This window comes from Phoenix dactylifera, chromosome 13 (assembly GCF_009389715.1).
Source record: "Phoenix dactylifera cultivar Barhee BC4 chromosome 13, palm_55x_up_171113_PBpolish2nd_filt_p, whole genome shotgun sequence".
NCBI classification, from domain to species: Eukaryota; Viridiplantae; Streptophyta; class Magnoliopsida; order Arecales; family Arecaceae; genus Phoenix; species Phoenix dactylifera.
In genome coordinates, this window is record NC_052404.1 from 4,754,153 (window position 1) to 4,778,793 (window position 24,641).

General features: G+C 38.4%; 2 protein-coding genes across 2 annotated transcripts; one reads left to right on the top strand and one right to left on the bottom strand.

Annotated features, from left to right (window-relative positions):
* Positions 1–975: 975 nt before the first annotated feature.
* LOC103716439 (beta-1,2-xylosyltransferase XYXT1-like) lies at positions 976–3,913 on the bottom strand. Its single transcript, XM_026808219.2, has 4 exons — positions 3,561–3,913; positions 3,347–3,463; positions 2,674–3,258; positions 976–1,695 (listed from the first exon to the last, which is right to left on the bottom strand). The coding sequence occupies exons 1-4, from the start codon at positions 3,838–3,840 to the stop codon at positions 1,028–1,030; spliced, it is 1,650 nt and encodes a 549-aa protein (XP_026664020.2). The 5' UTR covers positions 3,841–3,913; the 3' UTR covers positions 976–1,027.
* A 2,472-nt stretch (positions 3,914–6,385) lies between these two features.
* On the top strand, positions 6,386–16,975 carry LOC103716445. Its single transcript, XM_008804437.3, has 5 exons — positions 6,386–6,772; positions 7,330–7,407; positions 13,046–13,145; positions 14,254–14,396; positions 16,561–16,975. Exons 1-5 carry the CDS (start codon positions 6,479–6,481, stop codon positions 16,762–16,764), a joined length of 819 nt encoding a protein of 272 aa, XP_008802659.2. The 5' UTR covers positions 6,386–6,478; the 3' UTR covers positions 16,765–16,975.
* The last annotated feature ends 7,666 nt before the right edge of the window (positions 16,976–24,641 follow it).

The following is a 24,641-nucleotide window of genomic DNA, read 5'->3' on the forward strand; positions in this document are numbered from 1 at the left end:
TTTTATTTTATTTATTTTTTTGGTACATCGGCAACTCATACATACCGAGTGCAGGTGCAGCTCATAAAGTCAGAAAAAAGAAGAAAAATATATGAAAGACGAGACTGAGACGTGGTTATCCCAAACAAAATCCTCTGAATGATAAGCTGTAAAGGATGCCACGCAGTCCGCTGCGCTATTTGCCTCATGGAAGACATGGGCAGCCCGGTGGGAGACACTTCTTCAAAAGACTACGGATGTCATGTAGCAGCCGCAACCTACCCGCCGCATGACCCGACTCATGGATCTACTCGATCACCGTGGCTGAGCCTCCCTCCAGGACAATACGGTTCATGCCTAGCACTTGCCGCACATAAGAGATGCTCTCTCACGCAGCTCTGACCTCAGCACCTACCACAGTCTGATGGAAGACACGTCAGCCTCCAGCCGCCACAAGCCTAGCCTCCAGATCTTTGATGACAAACTCCACATCGGCGCGTCCATCCTCTCTGACACTGCTATCGAAATTTTCCTTGAGAAAACTAAGGGGTGGGGGCTCCCAGGAAACAACGGTGGTCCTGAACGCTACAAGAGCAGAAGGAGAGCTTTAGATTTTCCTAGTCAGCCCAAAGGATGGCGATGCTGTGATGCCAAGGGCCTCCACTGCATGAAGAAGGGCCCTATCCACCACCATCCTCGGCTGCACATTTCTGTGCTCAAAGACTCGAGCATTCCTATCCAGTTAGCTGTAGTAAGCCAGATAGGTCGCCCTAATCCCCTGCTCCACCAGGGCGGGCCTCTGAGAGGACTCCTTCAGAAAGCTGTGTCAAGCCGAACTCCCAGATTTGAGCAGCTTGCTGACAACCAAAGAGCGCATGGTAGATAGACCGCTCCATCTTCGAACAAGTCAAGCAGCCCTAGAGTATGCTGACCCCAACAGGTTTAGTTAGTTAGAGGAGCGAGAGCGCATTTACAGGTTTCAGTAATTAATTTCTTATAAGAACAAAAGAATTGACTCCATTTTAGTATGTGTTTGTAGTATACTTCTCTACACGCTTGCATATAGCTTACAGATATGGGAATGTGCCTTTGCGAGCACCCTACTAAATCTTCCAATATTTACTTTGATGTTCTGTCTGTCCAGGTAAATCCTCTTCGTCTCCCACCACCCTTGCCTTGTGATGATACTAGGATCCATTAAAACCGGGCTCCGGCGATGGTACTCCTTGGAGAGGGAGCTCTCCCCCGGCCTCACCCTGTAGGCCATGTACTCCAACCCAAGCTTCCGAGCCGGCTCGCCGTAGTAAGTCTCCGCCGCCCAATCCAAGCCTAATGGCACGATCTGTATGAGGACGGAGCGGGGCCGCATGAAGAGGAAGTGGGTCATCGCTGCTCCATGCACGGCTAGCATCACGTCGGCCGCATCGAGGGCGTCGTGGATCACTGTCAATGGCATGCCTCTCTTGGGCTTCAGGACCTGCACCTCGAAGCCGATATGTTCGCAGGCTTTCACTATCTCATCGAGGTTGAGTAGTACCCTTGATTTGCTGCGGATGATGATTGTCATCTTAGGTTTGGAGGTGCTGCAGCGTCTGTTGCTGTGGCTGGCGGAGGCCGGCGGCGGCGCCACCAATGGTGGACGGGCTTCTTGTGGTTTCAGTTGGCTGTCACCGAGTCCCTGGCCAAGTAAAGCCCGGAAATCTTGTATCCCAATACCTGCCATTCCACAAGAGATTATTAATTGATCGCACATGCTTCAAATTCTTAGTTTTTGTGGTAGTTCATCAGGCAAGCGAGGGTGGGGCAGAACTCCTCAGGCGGACTGTATGGGCATCCATGCGTGATGTCATGGAAGATTGTAGTCAAATAGGACCAGATGTTAAAGTTTCTTTGGTTTCTTTACTGTATTCGATCATGATAAAACTGTTTCCTAGGGTTGCATTAGAAACATTAAACGCTGTTTGATATTGCTTTTGTTGTTCTTTTTTTTTAATATCCAAGAAGAAAAATGTACTAGTCTGGATGAAATTTTTGTTGTTTTCTCGTATTATTTGTAAATTTTTTAGAAATTTTGGTAGCAAAACTTTTAAGGAGAATTTTCGTGCAAGTGCTTTCATCAAGATCGATCTCTAATGTAATATTTTTTTAATTTATGAGGAAACCAAAATACAAAAACAACGACGTTACCAGATGAGCTCTAAATTTGACAAGTTTAAGAGATCCATTTTAGATTCTTCTGGGAGCTGTCAGACAGCTGCCTCACGCCTGGCGGCATGGCTTGGGTAGGTAAAAGACTAAGCTGGCATGTCATTCAAGAATTATTATTATATTTTCCTTCTCTCTACTATAAACTTCATACTTTAGTTGGCTCCACATCTGCAAGTAATCTATCCCACTCAAACGCGTTTCAAAACCGGCAAGTGGGCGGCCCAATGATTACACGGTCAAGACCAATGATGCTCGAAACCAAACAGCTCATCTTGTTGAACATCCTACTGCCGTGTAACCATTCCCAGATGGGCCCCATCCAACTTGGAAAAAGATGTGCCATCCCCTTTCGCCAAACCTCCATGCAAGGAAATCATCAAACGTTTGAAGTTCTCTTCCTAACTTGAAGCATATTCTTTGCAATTTGAATCCACCAAATTGATAGATACGAGCATGACAGAGAGATACATAGGATATGAAATGTACCTTCGGGCATGAGCAGTGGATCGATCGATAACTCGCCGTGGATTCTCAGGCCGACGATCATCTCCGAGAAGCAGTGGACTCGACGATCCCTGGAGAAATCCACCACCTTGTAGTTGGTTAGCTTCCTTATGACCGGACGGTATGTGGTCATCCACCAAGAATGGTATTCCATCACCACCAGCACCACCTCGCCGTGAAACCGCTGCGCCGTGATGAATAGTGGAATCAGCCCGTCGTTGAACTCATGGTAAAGGTTCCCTGTGTATCCTCCCGTCGAGAACACGAGACCCGGCACGCCGTGGCGCTTCTCACAGGCCTTGGATGGGCTTCCGTTATTGATGGATGATGCCACGGGAAGGAGGGTGATGTTGTCGATCGTGCTCATGATCTCAGTCTCCCATTTTCTTGTGTAGGGGCGTATGGTCTCGGGCACCTGCCAAGGCCCAGCGCCATAGACCGAGATGGAAGATGAGTTAGCGTCTGTTCTGATGTCTCCCCTCATGTAGCAGACGTCCGTCCGGTTATGGCTTCGATCGCAGCAAAGGAGCCCTTCATCTCCAAATGAACTCATTCTCACCATTCTTCCTGCGTAACATATCATATATAAGTTCAGCAAATGGCTTATTCGATCCCTACTTTCTTCTTTTTGTCATTGTTTCAAAATTTTCCCTACCATTGATTAGATCAGAGCATCGATGTGCAGTGTTTTCTTCACTAGCTTGGAGGTAATTTAAGTTGGAAGATATATGGGTCGTGAAGGATTCCAAGTCACTGCTCATTTCTGCAACAACTACAAACCCAAAGGAAAGAAAAAGGAAACAAAAAGATGAATAGAACGCAGATGAAGGTGTTTTGGGCGATGGAGAGGCAGTAAAAAAAATGCTTACATGAATCAGTTGCTTGCGCTAAATAAAAAGAATATGACGACGAGCTAGCCAGTCTTATAACTGAGCAGATGGCGTAGAGCATCAACAGGAACAAAGGCGCGAGCCGATAAAGAGAAAGTTTCTTCTGTTCTCTCTGATCAGAGGTTGATCCCTTGGCGAAAGTTCGCAACATAGATTTGATCTTCTGCATAGGCATCTTGAAAGGCCGCCGAGTGGTCAAGGATGCAGAGTTGTCATCTGAGAATGGGTAACTCACTGTAGCTGCTCTCTTTATCTGCATCGGTCTATATCAAGTATACATGAAGGAGAACAAAGAAGCATAAAAAGAGGAGGAAGAACAAAGGATGAATGGAATTGCAGATGTGAAGCTATAGACAGGTGCCTTCGAGACAGGTTCTATATCATATGAATGATAAGAAATTGAATAAATTATGCACCGCTGATACGAACTCCCTAACAACCAAAGATCCAAGTCAAAGGAAATATTAAAGGAAAGCTCCTCACATTGTCCATCTGGCGGCACGCATCCACGGTCTTTTTAAGAGAGCCAACCATAGGAGCTGATGGTTTCAAGGGAGTCTTATGGTCCAATACAAGAGAAAGCTAGCCCAGGGACCGCATAGGTGTGAACCCTGGACCGCCTACAAGTTGAGTACTGGTGGCTGGTCTGGATAACTGATATATTTAAAGGAAAGTTGGTGCATGAATACATAAAGAACGTATGGAACCCTGGGAAAAAAAGCCAGCAGAAAATTAGGTTCCTCCACATCATGAACATCTTGACATGTAACTAGTACATATATTCCTTTATTTTGATATATAAGTAGTAAGTTTCTGATTCCCAAATTACTTTAGATTTTTTTTTTCCCTTTCTTCTTCTTCTTCCTTTTTAGTTGTGGGGTGTTGGTAGGAAACCTGAGATTTGAGAACTTCTTTTACCGGGTTTGGTATGTTCTACATTGCTTTAATAGTTCTTTTGGTCCACACGTTTTCAACTAGTGCATTACTTTGTATATCCATATATAATTAGTATGTTTGATTCCCAAATTACTTGATAACTTCCTTTTCTATGGTTTTGGTATGTTCATTGCTGCTTTAATAGTTCTTTCATTTTTCTATCCTAGCTATATATAGACTAAGCAGAATTAATTAAAGAATTGTTTTGAAGGTTGTAAATCCCACAAACAGTAAATACATGTGTAAAAACTTAGTCTTCTAACTTTGAAATTTGCTCTAAAGCTGGATAAAGTTATACAATGGAATGGTGAACAAGCTAAGATAAGGTTAAAAAAAAAAATCCTTTATTGTTTGTAAAGAATAAGTTGATCTTTTTTTCTTCGCTATATTAGTCACTTTTGCATGTTTTTATATATGTATTCTTAGAAAGTACTTGTTTACTTATTACATGAGATGAATTGTCCCCCTTTTAAGAAGAGATCGTACTTCTCTTGACTTCAAAATCAATAATAGAACATCTAAGTTAAAGATTCATACCATTGATCGTAATATATACCATTAAAAATATCTAGAAACAAAAAAATACATATTTTAGTAATCTCTGGCTTATGTATTAAGTAGGTACAAAAAAAAAAAAAAAAAATGATATAGAACCATATTTTGCTATGATATGAATATTCAAATCTATTGATTTTTAATCTATACATATTTTAAAATGCATAGATCATGATTAATAAGGTGAATTCTTAGTTTAAATGCTTCATCATATATTTTAGCATATTAGATTATGATCAATAGTACGGATTTTTGATTTGGTTGCCCATTATTCATTTTGGAATTGTGAGAGATAAATATCCTCTCCTCCCTCTAGGAGCATAATCCATCTCCCTATTTATCTTTTTCAAAGATTTAACATTATATATATATAGCCTTGAAAATCTATAAGATTACATAATACTATTGTAATCAGATGATAATCTTATGAAAAGTAGTGCAATCATATTATTTGAATATTTATTCATTCAATGAATTTTTTATATTTTCATTTTAAAGTACTTGATTACTCATTTACATGTCAAAAAAATATATCTATTTTTTTACTGATAATTCATATAAAATTAGGTGAATTATCATAAAAATCAACAAAATTATTCTCTTTACATGAACGGTCAGTTTCAAATTTAGTTTGCTTTCAACGACCATATAGAATAAAAATGTTTTCCACACTTCTCTATCTGATCATGTCATTAATAATACCTTTACAGAAAAAAAAAATCTCTGAAATAGAGGTCTCATCAGCATAGAGATTGCAAAACATAAATGGATCCTAGTCATCTGACTAATAATATTATTTTTAGCTAGTAAAAAAATTTACCAGCTCACTATGTAGGAAAGAAAAAACAATCAAGATGAAATTTTAAGATGGGCTCAAATTTGCAGCTAAATAAGATGTGCTTCCTCCCTCCTATCTCATTTTTTTTATATTTTTTAGTTTCAAAAAATAGCTCAAAATTTACAAAATAAGAAGAAATTGCGCAAAAAATAAAGAAAAAGATAATGACATTACTTTTTCCTTTATAAGAAATAATGACATTATTTTCTTTCAAATTAAATTTAAGAATTATTTTTGAGATAAATAATGACTATTGTAACTGTTATAATGGTTCATCATGACTACAATGGTAGCTATTATAATGCAATAATATTTTATTTACAACCTTGATTAAAAGTAGGATTATTGATGGGAGGTGGAAATCTTACCATTTCGAGCACGTGCCAGAGAGACGCTGATATCAACGGTTGGTAAGAAAGAAGGGGCAACGGGGCACTGCGTGACAAGGAGAGGGGGTCAAAGATCTCTCATTAGTTTCAGCAAAAAAAAAAAAGAAACAAAAGATCTCATTCCATTCCTTCTCTTCTCTTCTTCTTTGCTCTCTGACCATCGGCAGGGGACCGGCAAAATGGCTCTGCTTGCGTCCATCCGCGCCACTCCCATCTCTTCTCTCCCCCTTAAAACCCAAACAAACCCGGGGCTTCGCCGCCTCCCCGTTGCCTGTCTCTCCTCCTCCTCCTCTCATGGTGAAACCACGGCCGAGGCCTCTCATTCTACTTCCTCCTCCACTGCGCCCACCCCCTTCGTGGACCCAATCGCGCAGAATCCCGACGCCGGGTTCAAGTACGAGCTCGCCTCGGAGCCCAGCGGGAATACCGACGACGGCCGCCTCGCGCGCTTCACTGAATCCACTGTCGAAAGGGTCACTAAACTTTTCTCTATCTCCCTTTCTTTTTCCTCTGGAACCAAGTTAAAGTTCCAGCTTCTGGATCCAATTAAATGAGAATAAAATCAATTTCAGCTAGTGATGCTAATATGTAACTAATCTTGTTCTGCTAATATGCTGGTCGGTGTTAGTTTGAAGTAATTGGTCCTAGGGCTTTTAATTCACACTCCAAAAAATACGTTATAAACATGTCGAATGGTATTTTTTGGGGGTTGGAGAGACGAAAGTGGAAAATTGTTTAACATCACGTCTCATAAGAGCTAGAACTTCCTTCTAGATTATCCAAAGCGGTGGCGACTCTTGAGACCCTTGTGAAGAAAAGGCTTCTGAGGTGATAAGTGGGTTAAATCCGTAGTAGTTGGGTCAGGTGCTAGTTGCTTATAGTTTCACTTAGGTTTGTCTCTTTTGATTTCTTTTCCCAAGCTTTTTCATGCTTTATCTATTGCTGTTACTCAATGCTGTTATATTTGATAGTCAGTTTCACCTGATTAGTATACTTGCTAATATTGTAACTTTATGTTCCGATGATGCAGGTGATTTTTGATTTTCGCTTTTTGGCCCTTCTAGCTGTTGGAGGCTCACTTGCTGGTTCTTTGTTATGCTTTTTGAATGTAGGTACTTCAATTGTATTACCATTTTTCATTGGGGAAAGCTAGTATCTGTCATTGTAGCTAGGCAATTACATGCATGTTTTGGTTAGTAGTGCAGTTTCTTGCTGAAATATGGCATATCTTAAATCATCTATTTTGCAGAAAATTGTTTTACTAACAGATTTACTGTCGGGGTATTGTATTCTTATCTATATACCAGGGGCTAGGACCTCAACTTGTGGTGGATATGGCTTCCTCATAACATTACATTATTTTTGTCGATGAGTTTCTTCGAGTAGAACATTTCTAGTTTTATCTACCAAGACTACTTGACGTAAATGGATGTTCCATGCCTGGTCATGTTATTTGTTCTGCTGGATGGAACCAACCAGAAAGCCAATGAAGAAGCTTCTCCTCTCTTTAGGCTGTTGGCCAGATGTGAACATGATTACACAGAAATTTAACTTTTGCATCATAGTAAGCAAGGGCTGTTTCAATAGCTAGTAATATTGTTTCCTAGTGGAATATTGATTCTCCTAATGCACGAGAACAGTAATAGGATGATGGATATATGATTAAGTGCAGACTAAAGATGGATGAAGTGGAGATTTTCTATTATATATTATGATTAACATGCTGGCAACATTGAAGGGAGGTTGTTGCAATTCAAAAGGTGTGCAATCTTGTATGAGTCAGAAAGTAAGCAAAAAATGGAAGGGTGATCATATAAATCACATGTTGCATTTATGAGAACAATGTGATGGATGTGTTTCTAATGAGGGCATACTGGATGAAGCTTATGAGTTACATCCTAGAAAATACGTGACAGAGGTTCAGTTGAGATGGTATTGTCACAGATGCAAAACATAGGAATCCTTTGCAGGACATTACTTTTGATTGTTTGGAAATATTAGGAAATAGAGGGATGAAGCTAAAATGTTGACAAAATGAGTGAGATAGATTTATCCAATGGGACGATTTACCCATAGCTCTAGATAGAAAACAGTGGCAATCAAACTGGATGGTATAAGATCTGTCAGTAATGTTTATTGCAACAAATCAGAATATTCTAGTGAGAGCTCATAGTCTGATTAAATCTGAAAGTTCCAATTCCATTTGCATGCTTGAAATTTTCCATTTCCTCAAATCTATTATGTAAGAAAGACGGGATAAAAAATTTCAAGTTTCATGGTTATAAGATCTGTTAGTAATTTTTATTGGAAGAAATCAGAATACTCTAGTGAGAGCACATAGTCTGATTGCAATCTGAAGGTTTCAATTGCATCTGCATGCTTGAACTTTTCCATTTACCTAAAACCAAGCATGCACGATATCAAGGTCGGCTGAACTAGACCGAACCACCCGGTTCGGCCTTGGTTTGCCAATTAAAATCGGGACCGGCCCCGAACCGGCCGAAAAGGGCCGGAACCGGACCGAACCGGCTGGAACCGGTCGCGAACCGGAGGGAACCATTCGAAACCAGATAGTTTCGTTCGAACTTGGGGTGAACCGTTCGGTTTGGAACCACCCTTCTTTTGTTAAAAGATGTTGGGAAGGCCCGAGGCTTTCCCAACATTTCTTCTCTGTAATGTTTAGAGGTCTTTCAGCTTCTCCTTCCTCCCAATTTGCAAAATCACACCGATTTAGTACAATTGAAGAAAGATCTAAGCCTAAATAAGGTGTGCTTTCTTTCACCTATCTTATTTTCTTTGTTTTTTTCCTCCAAAAAATAGCTCAAAATTTGCAAAAGAAGAAAAGATCATGCCAAAGTTTTTGAATTGGGCTTGATTTTATGATATGTTGTAGATCTATGGATGATCTAGACAATGACATAAAAATTTTTGATTTTTGGATTATATATAATTTTGAAAAATATAAAACATATTTTTGGATTAAAAAATAAAAAAAATAAAAAATAAAATTAAAAAAAATGTAACATTAGAAGCATATTTAGGGGCATGCAAACTACTCTTCAGAAAAATTTAGTGTCTATTTATTTAAATTTTGATGCGATCATGTGCATAGTGGTCTAGGCCTAAATTTAGAAAAAATTAAAAAATAAGTAGCCTTTGATGCATGCCCACGGGCCTAATAAAATATATGTAGCATATATTATTGGGTTCTACATGGATCTAAGCTATTTTTTAGAATATTTATATTTTAATATTATCTTTTAATTTTAAAAAATAGTTAAAATTATATAAGTAATACCAAAAATTATAAAAAATTATTAGTTCATATTACATAATTCAGGAGTATTTTTTGAATTATAAAACATATTTATCTGAATTTATGATATTTAAAAATATTTTTAAATTTAAAAATCATTAAAAATATGTAAATAAATAAATAATATGAAAAATTAGTATTATGTATTAGATAGATCAAATGTATTTTTTGAGGTAATAGAATTATCTTCATCGTAACAAATTTTTGCTATTTTTAAATAATTGATAAATTGACGTACGTGATAAACCCACAGGATTGAAACCATTAAAGAAAAAAGAGCCAAAGTGTGACATTGGTTGGGATCATTGGCAAAATTTTTTGGGTCCGCACCATTTGTAGTGCACTTGGTGCAACACAAAGTTTGAGAGAGGAGGGGTAATCAGGTTGAAGCAACATTTAGCTGGTGGTTATCCCGACGTATTTATATGCCGAAAATGCCCACAGGAGGTTCAACAACTGGTGAAAAAGCACTTCGCTGGTTTCAGAGCAGCAAAGGAGAGAGTTTTCAAGAAGAAGGCGGAGCTGACCGCCAAGCGATAGAGTCACCTTTCTATTACTCCAGGGAGTTGAGGAAGCATCTGCTCTAGATGACGAAGTGGCATAGTTGCAAGTAAAAATGCTGATTCATTTGCAGTTTTAAGAAATATTTTTGTTGCGATTGGCAATCCCAAATGTATTTGCGGTTGCTTGGTTGCGTGATATTGAAAAATGTGTGGTAATCTTGCAAATGACCTAATAAGGTTACCCTTTAAAACAATGAATTGTTTATTGTTTGATTATATTTGACCAATAGGTAACCATCCATATTTATTATATTTATTATAATATTATATTAATTATTTTAATATTATATAACAATCATAATTATTATAATTGTGTTATAACATTAAAAATTATTATTAAAATTATATTATTGTATAGTATTGTAATATTATTATATACCATAATGCATGTTATAATAAATATTCATAAGTTAAACAGTTATACTATTAATGTATTTTTGTATCATAATATTTAATGTACAATATTATGTAATAATATAAATTGTTGCAACGAACACTTGATAGAGATTTCTATGGTCAACTTGTTACATGCTACTGATCATAATTATCTCTTACATCATACATTTGTACGTGTATCAACTTGTATCTTGGGGACAAATAAGGTCCTTACATCTAATGTTATAGCAAGCCCCCGAATTTGGAATTCTCTAGGCATGTAGAAATAGGAAAAAAAAAAGAAGAGAAAAACCACACCATGGTGGTACATGATATTTTACATGGTTTGGCACCTAGGCTTATGTCTATGAGTGGAGATGATGGAAGTATTGCTATAAGATGGAGAACTATAAAAATTAGTGGGTTTCTGATCTAGGAGAATCACCAACTTGATGTGGACTACTCAGGCTATTACAGGGAGAGAAAACTGGACCGTCATATTGAAAAGCCGAATCGCGTGCCAAACTTTCAGAGACCCTAACTTGCCTATATGATATCCAATTGAGGTGTTTTTTTTTTTTTAGAAAAGGATAACTTTTTGAGTTCTATGACGTGTCGCTATCTCTTGAGGGTGCGGCGTATCGAGTGATTAGCATTAAATTCCATTTTTTGGACCTCGAAGCGGGCCGCTCAAAGCAATTTTTTTTTTCAAAAAAGGATTTTATAGGATATATCTTCCAATCCGGGAAGAATTAGGTAGAAAAGTCATTGTAGAAGTCAAGATCTACCTCTTGTAGGATTTTTGCTTTTTATGTTTCGCTAGTCATGTTTATTTTGGGAATGCCGTATCCTCTTTTAACTAGGAGAGAAATCTGACTCGAATTATGCAAGGGCGGACCTTACTAGTTTAAATTTTGACAATGATAGAAAATGAGATCTAAGCAATTTTTTCGCCAATTTTTCTACTTTTTCAAAATTTCTTAAGAGATTTGAGTTGAGCAGGTTGAGAGAATTACTTCCTTCTCCTTGATTGGAGCAATAAACCCTAGTTACAAGGTCTTTCACAAGCCCTAGCATGCTGTCACTTAGAAACTCCAAAAAATAGAGATGATTCCTAGCAAATCCTTATGGATCATATATGCATAAAAAATATATGTGCATGGACACATCCAAAAGTTTGGGTTTGTGGGCCTCAGCTTGGCTAAGATTTAAATACAAGACACCATCATAACATCTTACTTTGAATGCTACTTGGCCTTGTTAACCTGCATCCAACCTAAACTTAGGGTTGATTTAGGTAGCTACCTGCCAAGCTAGCTGAGCTTGGTTTTGCAATTATTGACTTGATTTTGGTTGGGTTTAATTATTGTTAAAGACTTGAGAGCATTAGCCAAGTCAAAGTTGTCTAGAATTGACATAAGACAGCACTCATCCCCAGTTGATCTGAAGTGTTATAATACAACCCTCAACCCAATCTATCACAGGTTAGAAAACAATAATATGTGGTGTATTGGTTAATGTATACTTTATGATCATAGCTTCTGCATAATACATAACTGTAATAGTGTGTATTTGATTACATGCATCACAAACTAGTGGATCTCATGGTTGAAGAAAAATTACCTATATCGAGAAGTCTTCATTAGATACTATAAATTATATGCTACTAGAAATCTCTAACAAACACTTCACTCCTGTCTCAGCCTTGCCTAGTCCAGTCTAGCACATGCCAAATTGTGTTGATTATCGAGTTATATTGTGTTTGTCTTATGGTTACAGCTTTATAGATTTGATCTAGTTGGGTTATGGTTGGGTACATCGCTAGCTGTCTTGGCTTGAGTTTGACCATAACCTAACCTACCTGGTCTAATCGCATCCTGAATCAGACCTGTTCCTCGTTTAATTTCTTCTTGAGCTTGAACTGCACAAACACTATGGAATTTTTAGCCCTATAGCAAATTAGCCTACTAGAAATCTAGGATTATGCAAAGCTCCCTCTTGTCTGAGTTAGCCAGGAAATAAGCTGAAGGTAATACAGGATGACATTTGATTGTGTGATGGTTAGTAAAATTTCTGAAAATTCAATAAATTATACTTAAAACCAGAATACGTTCTTATATAGGTGGATAAATGGCTGCAAGCTAGGGTTTTGTATTTAAGGAAGTTATTGTAAAGCCTCGATTGAAGTGATATGGATCTTTTTTGCTATCTTGTTCTAAGTTGATTGGTCTCTATTAGTTGTTTTCCTTTTGACATATTCTAAACAGTATCCTTGCTTCTTTTTATCTCCCCCAATCTACCATTTGCTATTAACTTGCTTGGGATGATCATCTTGTCTCTGTTACCAGCATATAGATTCTTTCTTTTATCAGTTCTTCATGTCATCTATAAGATATATTTTTCCATTTCATGTGAGGTTTTTATGTGGTCTAATTTTTTTGGTTCTTTCTCTCGATTACGATCTAATTATTGTAGTTCCTTTTCTGAATTAGGGTTGTGTTTACATAGTTGATGCATATAAGGTTTACTGGACAAGCTGTATCAAGGGAGTTCATACTGGGAAGATGGTACTACGATTAGTTGAGGCTATTGGTGAGGACTTCTTCAATATCGAATGCATGACTTGTTTTCTATAATTAATTTATTGATCTAATTAATAATCTGTTATTGTTTATGAAACATTTGACAGGAAACTATGTGATTCGTTGTTAAAATCCTTCTATAAACAACATGAGTTCTGACATGTAAAGCTATTGGTTGGTTTATGGAACTTAATAGGAATGCTATTTATGTATGTGAATGGTCATAGCTTTTTTTTCTCTTTGGTACTTGTCTAATCAGAATAGGTCATTTTCTGGTTTGCAAAAATGTCAGATTAACTTTTATATCTTGTTCTCACTGAAAGAGTAAAAAATAAACCTACCATTATAGAAGGAATCTTATTGTTTTTGGATTTATATTTCTAATTTGTAAAACCGAGTGAAAATTATCATTTGAGTTTCTTAAAAAAAAGAGTTAAAATGACTATATAGTCTCTTTCTTATTAGCATTGTTGTAGACTTTCCTAAGGAGGATCAAGGAAGAAAAGTCTTTAATTTTGGTATGAGCCAATGTATGAAAAAAGCATACATATTTTAGGGCATAAAGTCAAGTAGTGGGGTAAGTTGTCAAAAATTTTGTAGTCTTACTTGAACTACCATGTTTTCAGTACTCCAAGAACATTCTTACTGATAACAATATAATGTTGATGATGAACATAGGTGAAGACAAAAAGTTTATGTCAAGTTGACAAGTAGTGGTAAAAGGGAAAATGAAGTTACGACGTGATTTTTTTGGATATTGCTCAGTAGTAATTTTAGGTTCTAGACCAAGATGTAACTTGGAACAATAATTTTCTTTGACAAATTCTAAAACTTGCTTCTAAGCCTAATTTAGCTATCATTCATTGTCCGCAAGCAATGGTCTACATTAATGACATTTGAAAGTCTAATAAATTTATCAATGTATGTCACATTTTGATGCTTGGATATATTGACCAAGTTTTCTAAATTTTGGTCCAAATTTCTTAATTTAAAGACAAAAGAGATAAATTTCAACATCCATTAATTTGGTACTGTATCTGTATTGAATTTCTTCGAAACAGCATAGTCTCATTTGTTATGGCTGCCGTCTTATTAGAATTGTGCTTGTTTGTTTGCAGATGTCTATCTTGCTGGTACTGTTATGTTGATATTTGGTATGGGTTTATATGGATTATTTATCAGCAATGTGCCTCCTGGATTACCTTCTAACATAGATCGTGCTCTCTTGGGATCTTCTTTGTTTGGAATGTTTGCTTTGAAGGTACGAGTAATCTCTACAAAATAAATTGATAATAGTCTAAATTGTTAATATACTTTACAATAAGATGTATGATTCATTCACTTGCTCTTTACCCCTCTTGCTATCACATGTGCGCTTATGAACTGTATGTTTTACCTAAAGTGCAAGAATTTATATGGATCTCAGATATCTTGACACCTACCTATTCACAAGTCTGGTGTCTAACTGCATCTCACAACCAGAGATATTTTATATATTGCACTCTGTCTAATAATTGTAGTAGACATCAAATAACTTAATTTTCTTTTCTTGCATGTTCTGCACGAAAATTTCATGTCTGTTTCATTTAATTAGCATGGGTGTGTCTTGTTCATATAAACATTTTTTAGTTCATCCATTTAGTACAAATATGACATTATTATTTATAATTCCTAAACATGATTATTTAATGTGACTGGATATTATTATGCTGACACATGAAGAGACATCATGTTTATTCACATATAACCAATTGTTGTTTTGTGTTTTTGTAAATTTGAAGTGTATTTTGTTTGTAATACTTGAAGAATATTTAATTTTATGAAACAGATATGTTAAAAGATTTTCTTTTTTGTGGTAAAGGGAGGCTGAAAGGCCACCCAGAATATGTTAAACAGAAATTAGCAAGCATATGCTTGATAACTCATGATTCTAGGTTCTTATTGAATAATTAAAAACATAATCCTGTGTAAAACAATTCTAACACACTTCAGAAGAGGAGGAGGTTAGAGAGAAAAATGAAAACTCAAAGCCCTAGGATAGCTTAGCCATGCATGCAAGAAATCAATGCCTTCCAATTGTACTGGTGTCTTACGGTCATGTGACCCATGAGCAGCATGATCATGGTTCACATGACAGTTTCATTCTTGATGCAAGGAGAGTTGCAAGTGAAGTTCTTGGAGAGTTCATAGGTAAAATACAAAAATATAGTGCATCTTGGCAGTTGATATAGAAGGAAATCAAGGAAAACGGTGCTCATGTTAAATAGTCATGAAGGACAGATGAATGAGGATCTTGAAGGACAGAAAGGCTAAGGAAATTGTAGAAAATCCTGTATAAGGCCAAATTTGCAGCTTGTGGCGATCTATATAACTAGTTGGGTCTAGACAAGGGCAAGAGTGGATCTATACATCACCTAAGCAGAGGGAGACAGAAACTAACGGTTTGGATTAAGTTAGACACATTAAAGAAAATATTATGGTTGAAGAAAGGCTGGAAGGTTGCTTTTATAATATATTAACTGAGGAGTATGCTAGAGTAATTTGCATAGAATAGGCACACTCTGGTGTTGCTAGTCACTTCTTTGTTATTTCAAAAATATATTGTAGAGCTAACACTTAAAAGATGCAAAAGTGTGCACTGGAGCCATGTGATATTCCAATTAAAGCTAGGAAATGCATGAGATAAAATTATTTCATTTGGTTAACTAGCTAAGTCAATGAAGTTTTATAAATAACATGATTTTTTTAATACTTTAAGAAGTTCTAATGTTTCCATTTAGTAGAATAAAGGTGGAGTACAAGATCTCTCTAGCTATTACAACTAAGTAACACCGAACCTATAGTATAGGCTCATTAATCATGTTAAGAACATTGACAACAATCTCATAAAACCATTTGGTTTTATGCATGGAAACGGGAAGTTAATCTGAGAGCTGTTTTCTTTCTTAGCTAATTGATGAAGATGTCTTTTAACACTGTATGCCACAGTTGTCTTTGAAATGCCTTATTCATTTTGAAATTTCTTTATGCAGTTTTGTCTTCTTTTTGCTCACTGTTCAAATTTCCCAATATCGTTAGTTGAACCATGTATTACAATTTGACAAACATCATCTGCTAATAACTTAATTATGTTTCTTAAAATCTTTTGAGTATATAATCTTTTGTTCATCAAATAGATCATTCTCATTTGTTGACAAGCATGATATGATATATTTATCCTGAATATTGATTGGATCTGTTTGATATTAACGACGGAGTACAGATATTTGATAAATTATACCTCAGCATTTTATTGTTTGCTACAATTTGTATTAGCAAGTAATTATTATCCCAGTAAATTCATTGAGAAACAGAGTTGAAACTGCCCAAAATTTCCGAACTTTAGTAAGGGCTGAATTAAATCTTTTGTTTCTCTGGTCATGCAGGAGAGGCCAAAATGGATGAAAATAAGTTCCCTTGATGAATTGAAAACAAAGGTAGGACATGTTATAGTCATGATTCTTCTGGTAAAGATGTTTGAAAGAAGCAAAATGGTTACAATAGCTACAGGACTGGATCTTCTTAGTTACTCAGTCTGCATTTTCTTGTCATCCGCATCCTTGTACATTCTTCACAATCTTCACAAGTGAGCATAAAAAAGATGTGAAATGCTGGCTACATTATAGTTTTGTAAAACTATAGAAATTATCTCATCTGAGGTAAGCTAGACATTTAATAATCTTTTCACAAGTCACATGTATATTTCTAGAACCTTGTCAATGAAAATGAAATATATCAAACTTGAAAACTCCATTCAACAAATAACGATGGTTTATTGTTCGATAGGCTAATTAATTGTAATCTTATTGGATGTTGGTTACTGACCTTCTATTTTTTGTGGCAAGTTGATATGAAGCATAATTATGAGCTCAGTAATGATCAAGAGTAAACATCGTTGATATGCTTGGTTGAGAAATGAGATAAATCAAAGTGCAACTAAAATTGGCTGTGGTCTCTTAGGTGACCACGGCACCTAATCAGGCCATCAGCATTTAGTGTATTAACTCATTTGAAAGTTCACTTTGTAATTTATCTCTTTGATCACCATGGGTCGTGGTCACCTGTTCTATTCCATAGGCTTGACTTTTTTTATCAGCATTATTGTTGAACAAAATAGATAGGTGGTTCTAAAGGAGACCCACTTCACTCTCATTTTAGAGAAGGCAAACTGTGGCCATTCATGGCTTCCTACACCTGCGAGGGGCGTGTCAAGTCGCTTCCAATCCAAGTTGAGCCAAGCTCATGAGGCTTTAAGCTCAACTTAGTTGGTATACACTCCTACCAGCCAAAATCAATGATGGATATGCTAAATTGAGAATCCACATCATTGATAAAAATCTATTGCAATTGGGTCTCCCCCTCTTATACTTCAAAAAAAGAAAGAAAGAAAGAAAGAAAGAAAGAAAGGAAAATGAAATGTGAGATGGCTTTGATATAGTTTTGCATTTTTAAAAGAAACAAAGTCTTCCAAGGTTGGCAACCAGCCTTAGCTCAGCTTGTTGGCTTATGTGGAAGAGATCTATACGAACCTCCTTATTTCTAAAGCTTGATATGCATGGATGATATTTTTTTCCCCCTCGTATGCGCAAGTTGTCCATTAACCTATACATGTACATGTTTGGATCGAGGATTGGATTAAAAAGAAACATCTAGGGGCTACGGTTGATCATGTCTGCATATATTTATGTAGAAAATGTACACAAGGTCTTCGTAGAGGCAAATCAGGGAATAGTGATTAGCTGCAACCCACTAAAAAATAGATAGCAAATTGTAACAAAGTACAAAAGGATAGCAATTGGATTATTTTAAAATTTATAATATCACAAAAATGTAAAAGGGTTTTGATGTTGCAACCTACTTGAAAATACACGAGGTTCTGAGCTATCAAGTAGTTCGAGCATTTGTACTCATCAAATTTGTTCTTAATGGAAAGTCATTTTCTACGCTAACTTGTCTATTTCAACCACATAATAAGTCGGTTTTAGCTATTTATTTACTAGCATTGCAAACCATGCACATGCAATATATCGGTGGAATATCTATTTTTTTTTTATCTTGCATGAAAATCAAAATCCTGTTTAGAGCATGAAGGAAATATGAAATAGTGCATTAAGGCATTCATATGAAAGGGCAGTTTAGTTCAAGCACTTTATGATTTTATTTAGATATTACATATTTAAAATTTTCTCTTGTTCACCCTATATGTATTTGAATTTGTTTATGTATAGATTAAAATTATAAAAATATTAAATCAAACCGCATTCTGAGCCTAATTCTAAGTGGATTATCTAGCTAAAGTCAAGGCACTAAATTCTCTTTTTTTAGAAAAATGCATTCAATTTATCTCACTAAAAATTTTTCTAGAAAAATATTCAGCCAACGGCACTATGGGAGAAAGTATTCAAGGTTTAGCAATAGAGGTTTCACTTTTGGACTTTTGCATGTATAATACCTCAAAACGCTAACATTGCAAATATACTCCTTATCTTTTAATAATTACATATGTATCATAAGCTAAATCAGTCTATTCGAACAAAGAATCCTTATTAATCTCATGGAACTAATATGAGAATGTCTTTATTTATATTAATATATTGCATATATGACCTTTTCTATGGATATCTCTTAAAAGATCATGAAAAACTTATAGATAGCTTGAAGGATTTACTATTATAATTTTGGGCACTAGGAAACTAGGGATTAGTAAGGGACGGCAATTGATTAAGATTGGGCCAGGTAACTTCCAACGAACCTGATCTTTTGATTAAATGAGTCAAAAAATTCCAAACCGAACTTGACATTTTCCTTAAATAGGTAATTAGATCTCTTTATATTCTTTCTTTTTTCTTTTTGTTACAACCTGACCTCTTTCCTAAATAGATAATCTGACCTGATCTATGTAATCCATCTAGTATCAGATAAGCTTAGATAGATTAAATGAGTTTTAAATAGGTTAAAAGGGTCTTAAATGATTTAAATAGTCAAACAGGTCTTTAATAGACTTAGTTGTAAATTTGCCAATCCAGCCTAATTATTAAACGTGTCAAGATAAGTTAGGTAGGTCATAACACCAAATCTGAACTCTATCCATTTAATAAATTGGTTAAGTCAACCTGCTTACTACCTAAATTTCTTTATACCAAAATTTGTACCCATGGATCGGTCGTTGGTCAACTTGGTGGATCACATAATAAATTCACACCCGTGTGGATGATGTTATATTGGCAGGTGTCATTTATTTGTTTTGATATTTACAAAATCTAATTGTGTTATTTTCCTAATTGTACAAGTGTTTTAATGCGTTTCCTTGCACATTTTTTATTTTATTATTTTGATCGTATGCTAATAAGCCCAAAATTCCGATCCAAACACTGAAGTTGTTCTTTGTCTTGAACAATGTTCCTTTTTGGCCTTTTACAATTGTGAGGGTCAGCCTCACATTGAACGGGCTAGCCTCTTGGCCCAGCCTAGCACCAAATATACAGCCCAAAGGCCCATCCCCATATCCAAACAGGGCGGAGCCTGCTCGAACACGGACAGAGAAGGAAAAGTCCACCACAAACTTGCCAGAGGCTAACGAAGATCAGCGTCCACTTTACTTAAAGCTCCAATGCCCCAGTTTTTTCCATTACTAAAGATTGCTACTGAGAGGGAGATGCGGGAGGCGGTTTGGGCGCTAGTGGAGGATAAGGCTCCCGGTCCAGATGGGTTCCCCCCCTTCTTTTTCTGCCGATATTGGGGCATCATTCGGATTGCTGTGGTGGAGGCAGTCCAGTGTTATTTCAGTCGGGCTGGGATGCCGGAGGATCAGAAGACTACTTTCGTTACGTTGATATCGAAGTGCTAGGATGCGGCAGAGTCGAGCTACTTCATGCCCATTAGCTTGTGCACAACCTTATATAAAATTGTGGGAAGGATCTTGGTGGGGCGTATAAAGCCCTTGCTGCCCGGTATCTGCCAAGAGCAAGGTGCTTTTGTGGGCGGTAGGAATATTGCTGGCAATGTCATGTTGGCCCAAGAAATGATGTAGGATCTTAAGCAGGTCCCGAAGCGGCGAAGCTTGATGACTGTCAAGCTGGACATGGAACGAGCTTATGATAGGATTAGGTGGAGCTTCCTCAAGCAGGCCTTGGAGAGCTTTGGGTTTCATGGGCTCTGGATCGAGTGGGTGTTGGGGTGCGTTCGGGGGCTGAGTTTTTCGCTCCTGATCAATGGTATGCTATCACCCTTCTTTAAGTCTACAATGGGGTTGCGATAGGGATGCCCTTTATCCCTGTATTTGTTTATTATCTGCTTTGACATTTTGTCTTGGGCATTACAGGCCACATGTGTGACTCAGGAGCTAGGGGCCTATATCCCAGCCCCAGGGGCTCATTCGATATCACACTCACTCTTTGCTGATGATTGCCTTCTCTTGGCCAGGGCGCGGGTAGTGGATGTACTGGCCCTTAGGAGGGTGTTGGCAGATTATTGCGTCGCGTCTGAGGAGAGAGTGAACCTCCAGAAGTCTACTATTACTTTCAGCCCGAGCATAGAGCTCAGGGTTAGGCGAGGGATCCTAGAATCCTCGAGATGCCAAGCAGGACGGGACCTGGAGTTACCTGGGCATACCGATCACAGGCGGGAGGTTGTGGGTAGCTGAGTGCACTGATTTGGTGCAACGGGTCTAAAATAGGTTGGAGGGATGGAGGGCGTCGTCTCTTTTTATGATGGGCAGATTGACGCTGGTTAGATCAGTACTTAGCTTTGGCTCCATGCCCACCTATCATATGGTAAACACGGTGGTGCCGAAGACTGTGCTGATGAGTATCGAGCGCATGCTTCAGGGCTTCTTGTGGGGGTCGTACGGAGGTGGTCATGGGGTGTATTTGGTAGCCTAGGAGAGCATCTGTCTACCCTTTAGCAAGGGTGGCCATGGAAATCTGTCCCTTTTGGAGAGGCGTGAGGCGCTCACTGCCTGACATGCAGCCCGTTTCATGCTAGAGCCGTAGGGGTTCTGGGGTCAGGTTATGGCAGCCCGCTATGGCGGGGCGGCGGCGTGGGCTAGGGGTGGGCGAAGATGTTCATTCATGTGGTGAGAGATAGCGAGGTTTCTGCCAACTGTATCGGCACACACGAGGTGGGTGATAGGTGATGGGCTGAGCATCGATGTGGCTGGGGACCTATGGGTGGACACCCTTGCCTTGCAGCTTTGGCCGACCATGGTCAATGTCGGGGTAGCAGAGGGTCTACGAGTATGCGACCTCTTTGTCTTGGGAGGGCTGCATGGGATGAGGTCAGCTTGAGTTAGGTCTTCGGGATGCATCTTGCCGAGAGGGTCCGGTTCTTGCTGGTTCTAGGGTGTATAGGTCCAGATATCCGAGTTTGGAGTACCTTGCACAGGACTGGGGTTAGGGTGGGGGATATCTCTTGCGTCCTCCGACCGAAGCATGCGCCAGTACTGGACTGTGCATAGATCCGGCACCTGAGCCTCCACCCAAGGGTTTCACTGTTCTTATGGAAGGCGGTCTGGGACAGCCTACCAACAAGAGCAGTTCTCAGTGGTTATGGACCACGGATTCCCTTAGAGTGCGGGATCTGCGGTGTTGATGAGACGGTGGACCATGCGGTGTTTCAGTGTGCATGGGCGAGAGCGGCTTGGCGACTGGTAGGGACCCCGAGGGAGGCTTGAAGCCAGAGGGACCTATTTTTGTAGGCCATCTGTCGATGGGCGGGTACACCATCGTTACGACTAGAGGCCGTTAGAGCGACTTGCACATCTTACCAGATCTGGCTGGCAAGAAATGCTCGAACGTTTGGTAAGTATTGCATGTCGCCGGGCTTGTGGTGGAGAGCGCCCGGACGCAGGTGGCGGAAATTAGTCATATTACATCAGCAGAAGGGCCTTTGTCAGCTCGGAATATTTGGGGTTCCCATCCTGCTCCGATAGTACCCCATTTGGTGTTCTCTACCTCCGAGCTTCCTCAAGGTCAATTTTGATGGATCTATCTCGGATGGAGGTACACGGGGTGGCGCAGGGTTTATTATTATCAGGGACCCGAACGCAAGGGTGATGGCAGCAGGTGGTTGTCAGCTATTCGATGTTTCAGTTCCTGGTGCAAAGTTGAGGGCTGCGTGGGCAGGCCTTCGACATGTCCGGCTAGGTTTGTGAGTTCGCTCAGTCATTCTAGAGGACGACTCGGCCACAGTTATCAGATAGATCCTGGGGGTCCGAGGAGTGCGGGTGATGGCCACCCTCTGCTTCGTGACATCTGGGCCATGACGAGGGATTGAGTAGCCTTTCAGGCCAAGCATGTCTTCCGTGAAGCTAATAGGGTTGCAAATTGGGTGGCCACCTATGTGGACAGCCATACGGGTAGTACCGTGTGGGCTACAAATGGGGAGCTGTCTCGGGCACTCCGAGATATTCTGTTTTCTGACTTTATTAGGTATATTCGTACTCGTCAAATATGAATCGCCCGTCCTAGCAAAAAAAAAAAAAAAGATTGCTACGACCACCACACTCTTTCTTCACTTTTCTCCTCTTGAATGCCCCAAATTTTTTCATTACCAAAGATTGCTACAGCCACCACTCTCTTTCTTCACTTTTCTTCTCTTGATTGTCGACGGTTTAGGCTCACTACAGCCGCTAGAAATTGCAGCCAAGCCCTTGCTGGAATCCTAGGTAAGAACCTTGATCTTTTTGTCTTCACTTCCTTGATCATAGGGCCCGCCGCCGGCCGAGATTTCACCAGAATAATCCAAGGATAAGAGACGTTGTTTATCCCTTATTTTTAGATCCAAAAACCCTTTTATTTTCTTTTTTCCAGCCTTCTTCGTTGTCGGTGCTTGTTGCTGAATATGGGGATTTGTTCTTTATGCCACTCTCGACCGTCGCTAGAGCCCCACCACTGGAGATCATGAAGATAGGGACGAAAGGGCCAAAACCCTATTTTTTGGCTATTCTTTTTTCTTTGTCTTCTCTTTTTCCATCGCCAACTGCCCTATCACCGAACACTGGTGTTCCTTATCATTTTCCAATGGTGGGCCACCACCGGCATCATTGGGCTGAGGTTTTGTCTCTTCTGCTTATTCTTCTTTCCCTTTTTCTTCTTCTCCTTTTAGTTTTATCTCTCTCTCTCTCTCTCTCTCTCGCTTCTTTTCTCTCTTTTCCTAGGATTTTTCTCTCTTTAGTTTGTGGGTGACCCTAGAGGGTTCCTCTCTTGTAACATACATTGTTCTCGGTGGAATGGTTCTGGCTCTTAGCTGTCAGATAGTGCATTGGCCTCCACCTTGATCCTTAGGGCTCGTTTGGTTCGCGGGAAGCATTTTCCTTCCTAGGAATATAATTCCTGGAAAACAAATTCCTAGGAAGAGGATGCCTAGGAAAGTACTTTTGGCATGTTTGGTTGATCATGGAAAAGTGACAAATTTCCAAGGTGCTTATGTTTGGTTGGCCATCCACTTTCCTAGGAAAGTTATATATAATTCCTATTATGCCCTTAATAAAAATTAGATTTTCAATGCCTCTTTAATGCTTCTTTAATGCTGAAGGGACTTTTTGGGAAAAAGTAAAAATGGAGTGATTCCCGCCTCATGGGAAAGTAACTTTCCCATGTTTCTCATGGGAAAGACTTTCCCATGAAATGTGGGAATCACATTCCCATGGGAATACAACTTTCCCTTCTCTCTCCTTTGAAAACTCTAACCAAACAAGAGGCATCTCATTACTTTCCCGTTAACCACACTTTCCCCCCTTCTTTTCCCGCGAACCAAACGAGCCCTTATTGGATTTTACTAGATTTGGCCATTCTTGATTGTTGTGTCACTAGCACTTTGGTTTGGCCTTTAATCAGATGGAATGAACTTGACCAAATCGAATTGTTGGGCCTTACCGCTTGGCCAGCTCGATCCTCCTTCATTCTTGTTGAGCATAAAGTCGTATCTCCAGTAGTACCTCAATTTTTAATTGTGCTTGGTTCTAAGATAATAATAAAATTAATTTCATTCAAATGACATTGAATAAATGAAGCCGACTTATCTAACTGAAGTGGAATTTTGAAACGAGAAGAGGTAAGTAACTTAACCCTTTAAGTATGCTTTATAGTGCCCTCAGTTTGTTAAATTTGATTATAATCTCTATTTTATGTTTATTAAATGGATCAAGTATGCTATTATTATTGCCACAATAATTCTAAAATATGTAATGTTTTTCGATATTCTTGTAGGATGAATTTTAAAAAATTTGACCGGATAATTTATAATATATATCTTCTCAGCATAGGTATGATTTGGTCCCGTCAATGAGGATTATACATTGATCCTGTCGAACTGTAATCCAAGAAACTAGTTTCAATATCAAGCCACCAATGATTAAAATAGTGATATTTATTATCTATTATCTGATATTTGGTGCATTATTTATCTTTATTATATGAACCATGCCATTGGGATACATGACCATAGCCTAATGTTGGATCGAGTACCA

Coding starts and splice junctions, on each gene's coding strand:
- LOC103716445 (XM_008804437.3), top strand. CDS start 6,479: ATGGCTCTGCTTGCGTCCATCCGCGCCACTCCCATCTCTTCTCTCCCC. Junction 7,408..13,045: donor CTTTGTTATGCTTTTTGAAT/GTAGGTACTTCA, acceptor TTTCTGAATTAG/GGTTGTGTTTACATAGTTGA. Junction 13,146..14,253: donor ACGATTAGTTGAGGCTATTG/GTGAGGACTTCT, acceptor GTTTGTTTGCAG/ATGTCTATCTTGCTGGTACT.
- LOC103716439 (XM_026808219.2), bottom strand. CDS start 3,840: ATGCAGATAAAGAGAGCAGCTACAGTGAGTTACCCATTCTCAGATGAC. Junction 3,259..3,346: donor ATGCTCTGATCTAATCAATG/GTAGGGAAAATT, acceptor TATGTTACGCAG/GAAGAATGGTGAGAATGAGT. Junction 1,696..2,673: donor TCCACTGCTCATGCCCGAAG/GTACATTTCATA, acceptor GTGGAATGGCAG/GTATTGGGATACAAGATTTC.